The 6,035-nt window shown below is 38.8% G+C and overlaps 2 protein-coding genes across 2 annotated transcripts in view; both read right to left on the bottom strand.

Annotated features, from left to right (window-relative positions):
• LOC111456578 (glutamine synthetase nodule isozyme-like) overlaps positions 1-438 on the bottom strand; it is a 4,706-nt gene extending 4,268 nt beyond the window's left edge. The window contains exons 1-2 of the mRNA XM_023098506.1: positions 282-438; positions 156-195 (exon numbers count right to left, since the gene is read on the bottom strand). Of these exons, the coding sequence (XP_022954274.1) occupies positions 156-195; positions 282-355 (114 nt within the window). The 5' untranslated portion in view covers positions 356-438. The remainder of the gene's footprint in view (positions 1-155; positions 196-281) is intronic.
• Positions 439-2,784: 2,346 nt separating this feature from the next.
• Positions 2,785-5,688, bottom strand: LOC111455891 (endoglucanase 5). Its single transcript, XM_023097536.1, has 7 exons — positions 5,465-5,688; positions 4,972-5,385; positions 4,361-4,447; positions 3,998-4,286; positions 3,415-3,921; positions 3,263-3,334; positions 2,785-3,176 (listed from the first exon to the last, which is right to left on the bottom strand). Exons 1-7 carry the CDS (start codon positions 5,660-5,662, stop codon positions 2,887-2,889), a joined length of 1,857 nt encoding a protein of 618 aa, XP_022953304.1. The 5' UTR covers positions 5,663-5,688; the 3' UTR covers positions 2,785-2,886.
• Positions 5,689-6,035: the final 347 nt, after the last annotated feature.

Consider the following 6,035-nt stretch of genomic DNA (forward strand, 5'->3'; position numbering starts at 1 on the left):
AAAAAAAAAAAAAAAAAAAAACACGATCGATTCCGAACTCTGAAACGCAAAATCGATTAAAGCAAGAAAACAGAAAACAGAGGCCAACACGATAATCATCTTCAAAAACAGAATCTGATCCAAAGTCTGAAAATGCAACAAGAATCAGTGCGTACCCTAGCTTTGCTTCTCAAATCGAGTCCCGATCCTCCGATCCTGCAAGAAGAAAAACAAAAATAAAGAAAACCGCCAATAATCACAATAAGAGAAGAGATAGAGCGATTGAGAGGCACAATACTCACCATACGTATTCGGCAATGATCTTCTCGGTGGTGTCCGTGAGGTTAAGATTGATGAGATCGGAGAGGAGAGACATGGCGACGGTGGCAGAGGAAGAAAAAACTAAATAGAGAGAACGGGAGATTGTGAGAAAAAGGATAGCAGAAATGAAGGATTAAATAGCGAATGAACCTTCTCAAATCTTAAATTAACAAATTTAGTCCACCAATTATTTATTTAAATTAACAAATCTTTAATTTATTTTAAATAAATCTATTAAATACAAAAATTCTAAAAAAATGTATAAATAATTTTAAAAATTAGATAATTAAATAGATATAAAATTAAAGGCACTTTTTAATTCTTGTTTGATACATCTTAATCCATATCAATATTTAAAACTTTTTATTGAATTTATCATGATTAATTTTCACATGATTATAAATTATATTTCCAGGTATTCATAATATCAATTCAAGCAAAATTATTGTAATGTTTTGTAATGTTATCAAAATTAGAATGATTTTATTTAAATTTATTACAAAATTTTATCGAAAATTTTTATTTATACTAAATTAGAATTTAAAAAATGAAATAGTACAATATCTAAATATTGAGAGTATTTTTGTTGGAAACAGAATCTAAAAATAAAAATTTAATTATTTAATTATTATTATTATTTTAAATGTCTATAGATAGAGGCGTTGTTAGAGGGAGAGCGAGATATTGGGCGCTCTTTGGCCCAACGAGGGCGCTTTCTTCAATTCTGTTTTTCTTGTTGGTGAACTCGAAATTGGGAGAGATTTCGAATCCAACTCATTCGAACTTGGGTCCGTCCCAAAAAAAAATTACTTAACCCAACTCAACTCGTGCACATGTCTATGTCCCACCCCATTTACGAACTTGGGTTGGTATCAAAAAATTACTTAACCCAACTCATGTACATCTCTACGTCCCACCCCATCTCCCATGGATCTGTTTTTTAGGGTACCCTAAAAAAGAAATAATATTTTCTCTCCCAGCCCAATTCAACCCATATACACTCCTACTATAGATCCCACCCCACCTTGTCTCCACTGGATATGTTCTCGAGAGTACCCTAAAAAAAGAACATCGAGGGTACCCTAAAAAACAAGGAACATTTTCTCTCCCAACCCAATTCGACCCATATACACTCCTACTATAGACTCCACCGTGTCTCCACTGGATATGTTCTCGAGAGTACCCTAAAAAATGGAACATTTCCTTTTCGAAACCCTTTGCCATTTTGGATTAAGAATATATGAATGTAAAAGCATCTCTCTGTGTAAGAACTTCCACAACGTAAAAAAAAATGTCTCTCTAAGAATATATGAACTGTGATTTTTTTTTTTTTTTTGAAGTATTATATTATAATTTTTTATAAAATATTATTGAATTTAGTAGGATGTTTATTTGGTTTAAAATATAATTTATATTAGAAAATAAAAATAATTATAAAATATAATTGAGGGAGAGGAAGGGCTATTATTGTAAAATGCTAAAAAAGTATGGATTAATGAATAATAATAAGGTTCCAAAATGTTTAACTAAATTTACTTTATTCCACCACGTTGATTTAAGTTTTGTTTTTTTCTGTAAAATAAAAAAGACAAAAAAAGAGTAATTTAAATGCGGACAGCTCACACGTAACAACTATCCATAATTAAATTTCGTGGTGAAAATTATGTTAAAACCATTAATAAATATGACCATGTATAGAAAAAATGTCCATCAAAGGCAACTTTTACCATATATTTCCATACCACCATTTTCCAATCTTAATCTTATATTATTTTTAAATAAAAGGTTTAAATTCACGTTGGATGATGAAAGTCCCACATCGACTAATCTAGGGTGAGATTTTCACATTTTTATGAGGAATGTTGTTTTGTTCCCTTTCGATCCACCTCATTTGTAGGTCTAGCATTTTCGTTCCCTTCTCAAACCGACGTGGGATCTCACAATCCACCCCATTTGGGGGTCTAGCATCCCCGTTAACACACCGGTCGGTGTCTGGCTTTGATATTATGTATAACAATCCGAGCCCTTCACTAGCTGGCTTTATAGCCTGTTAAGTATTGTCGTCTGCCTCAAGGTTTTAGAAAAATCAATATCTTTAAAATTTCTCAAATTCTATTGGAAATTATGATAATATTGGTTTTGTCAGAAATCATTCACTCTCAATGATATAATATTATATACTTTGATCATAAGTTTTTATATCTTTCCTTTCGGTTTCTCAAAAATCTCGTACCAATGGAGACAATGTTCCTTACTTATAAACCATCTTTCTCCTCGTTAATCAACGTGGGACTACTCTTTTCAATAATCCTCAACAAGTTTCGAGGTGATATGACACATAATTGAAACCAAGAATATTACAAGACTGCGAGTCCATCCTAGCCCAAACACTTCTCCTTAAATCAACCCACACTATACCAAATCAAAAGCATCAAATTTTTTATATTACAAGAAAATCTCTACATAGGAAATCTTCTCACTTTCTCACTATAAAAACAAATTCATTTAAAAACACATCGTTACGATGAAGAACTTGTTTTAGTTGATTTTTTTTAAAGCCAATTTGGAAGGAAAATTCAGCGTTCGTTAATGGTAGCTAGAAACAGTGACCTTAGCCTGAGGACCTTCCTGGATGTAGATGAAGACACACTCAGAGCCAGGCTGAAGCAATCTCAGCCATGGCGGAAGCTCGTAAATCCCTTCTTGTTGTGTCGGAGACAGTCCCCAAATAGGGCCTGAGAGATTTTCGAGGCGCAGTTTTAGATCGGAGATTGGCTTTCCCGATGTGTTCTTGATCTTCACTTGGTGCCTGTAATAGCTCTCCTTGCTCACCATCCATGTGCTTGTTATTGTGTGGATGAACTCCACTGGAGCCCCTGCAATGAATCACAAGATCTTATTCAAGAACACGAAGAACACGAAGAACAATATTAAATTTGTTAATCCGTCTTTTTTTGCTCACCTACTGGCACAGGGGCATTGGCGTTGGGCGATTCCTTTTCAGGTTTCACCGGCGGCGGATTTCCCCGGGATCCTGTTTCGAAGGACGAAAATGAAATCAGCCAAGAAATTCACACAAACGAAACCCTAAAATCAAAGCCTAATCTGAATTACCAGGAATACGGTAGCCATTAACAGAGCTCTGCAATTTGGAGAACAGGCCAAGCAGAGGAGCACAAGCGGTGAGAGTAGGCTCTGTTTGTTCATACTCAGATCGATCGTCATCGAATCTATCGTTTTTGTCCGGACCACCGACGAGAGCGCCGTGAAGAACATTAGGGTTTCCTTGAGGGCGATGGTACCAGAAATCGAAGCCTTGAACGCAGCCGATTGGAGAGGGATCGGTGAAAATCGAAGCGATTGAAGAGCCTCTGTGGTGGAGTTTTTGGGGAAATTTCGATCCGTAGCCGATTAAATAGCTGATGGAGTTAGGGTTTTTGCCGAGGATGTAATCGGCCTGCGATTGCGCGAAGTTGAGGAGTTCTTTAGGCTCGAAGACGCCGTCGGGACAAGTGAGCTTAGCGTTGGCGTCGGAGAGGTAGACGGAGTAGACCGCCATGAGGAATGCAGCGGCGGAGGCGTATTGCATATTGTTCCATTCCCGGACGTACATCAACCCACCTGCGTAATTTGCCGGCGAGAATTAGCTACTAAAACAGAACAAGTTTTTTTTTCCGGCGATCGGACATTGGCTTACCGGGAGTTTTATTGATATTGAATCCATCGTTCTTCTGAAGACAAGCGCAAGCGAAATAGTCGGCTTTCGCCTGATATTGCTTCAACGTGGACCCATAAGCGGCGGCGCGTCCCTCCAACAACACCTTGGTTAGAAGAACCTGAACGCCGGCGTATTTGTTGTCCCAAGAGAATTCCTTCATTGCCCATCCAGTTCCACCGAACGACACCGCTTTATCTACCGTGTATTTCAAGTAATATTCATCTCCGGTGGCTCTGAACAACCACGCCGCCGCCCACAGCAGTTCATCCTTCAATTTTGTAAATAAAACGTATGAGGAATTGAAACACCAGAGGAAAGAGGAATTCAAATTTCATTTCTTACCCAATATCCAGATGAACTGTAGAAGTCTGCAGCACATGGGATCGAATCGTCGTATAATCCTCTAAACGTGTCTGCAAATGTGAAAAGCTGCAAGCAAACGGAAAGATCATGAATTTACAAGTAATGAATATTATCTTTGTTGTCACCGAAAAATTAAAAGCAAAGTTACAAAAGGGTCGAGTCCTAATATGATATCAGAGTCATGACAATAGAATTTCAAGTGCTCAACAAAAAAGTTACGAGCTTCGAAGGTGCAGTGAAAGATGATTCAAATGTCAAACAAATGATGCACTTTGTTTGAGGGCTTTAGAGAAAGGGTCGAGTCTCGATTAAGGGCCGTTCGAGAGCTCCAAAGAAGAGGCCTCGAGGGATGAAATTGTGAACCTCAAAAGTGTAATCAAAGGTGACTCAAATATCGAACAAATGGTGCACTTTGTTTGATGGCTCTAGAAAAAAGTGAAGCCTCGATTAAGAGGAGGTTGTTCAAGAGCTTATGAGAAAGAGGCCTCAAGGGGAGGTTCGATAGTGTATTATGTTCGAGGGGATGATTATTGAGTATTATTGAGAGGAGTAGTCCCACGTTTGCTAATTAAAGTAGACAATGATCGAACCTCTTTAGCATGAACGAGCAAGAGATCGGAATAGGAGGAGTTGTAAGATTTGAAAGCAATGGAAGCGGCGGCCAAGGCGGCGGCAGTTTCACCGGCGAGGTCGGAGCCAGGATGGGACTCATCGAGCTTGTAAGCTGTTCGGGGAGTGGACATATCCTCGGGGCGCTGCCAACAGAAGTGATCGGAGGCGCCATCGCCCACCTGTGCCCAAAGCACGTTGCGCTCAGGGTGCGCCTTGATCAAGTAATCAGTGCCCCATTTAATGGCCTTCAAAGCTTTGTCCATATGGTTCAGATCTGTAATTTCCTTCTTGAAATCAATGGCACCCCATGAAAGTATTGTCGTCACGAACGCCATTGGCAGCCCGAACTTCACATTGTCTCCGGCGTCGTAGTACCCTCCCACTAAATTCACCTGTTAATATAAAGTTAATTTCCATATTTAGAAGATAATTAATTTAAATAAAAACCAATTTTATGGCCGGAAAACTTACTCCTTGAGCAAGACCATCCTTAAGACCAGAATCCCCCCGCCACTTGACACGGCGGTCCGCCGGAAGTTTACCGGACCTTTGCGCTTCCAAATACAAGAAACTCAAATCCACAGCATCACCATAGTTGAAGTCGCCGGCGGCGGCTTCAAAACAGAGCACGGCGGCGACCAAAGCCAATAAGTAACCACGTGGCATCATTTTAAGACACTCAGTTTGATCGTCTGAGTTTCAATTTGTTATTTTTGCAGATTTCAAATTTTCATTTGCCTTTTATAACAGAAATTGGAATTTATTTATTTAGTGGTAGCCTTCACGTTGTTGAAGAAGAAGAAGAAGGGATGCTTTACGACACTGTCGGATCAAGGCCCTCACGTCGTTTCTATGGAATTGGACTTAGTGGGGCGCAAATATGAAGTGTCGTTTCGGTCATTTTTTAATTGTGGTCTGCCATTTCATCTGGACCGTCCATTGCGCCAAGATTGTTTTGATGGAGTTTCATCGTTGACTGTGATCTGACTTTTGGAAGCAATATTAATTTATTTATTGGGAATTTGGAATAAAATCCAAAGGC

Source organism: Cucurbita moschata, unplaced genomic scaffold, assembly GCF_002738365.1.
Source record: "Cucurbita moschata cultivar Rifu unplaced genomic scaffold, Cmos_1.0 Cmo_Scf00018, whole genome shotgun sequence".
Lineage (NCBI taxonomy): Eukaryota > Viridiplantae > Streptophyta > Magnoliopsida > Cucurbitales > Cucurbitaceae > Cucurbita > Cucurbita moschata.

Coding starts and splice junctions, on each gene's coding strand:
- LOC111455891 (XM_023097536.1), bottom strand. CDS start 5,662: ATGATGCCACGTGGTTACTTATTGGCTTTGGTCGCCGCCGTGCTCTGT. Junction 3,922..3,997: donor CAATATCAATAAAACTCCCG/GTAAGCCAATGT, acceptor CAAATTACGCAG/GTGGGTTGATGTACGTCCGG. Junction 3,335..3,414: donor TAATGGCTACCGTATTCCTG/GTAATTCAGATT, acceptor CCTTCGAAACAG/GATCCCGGGGAAATCCGCCG.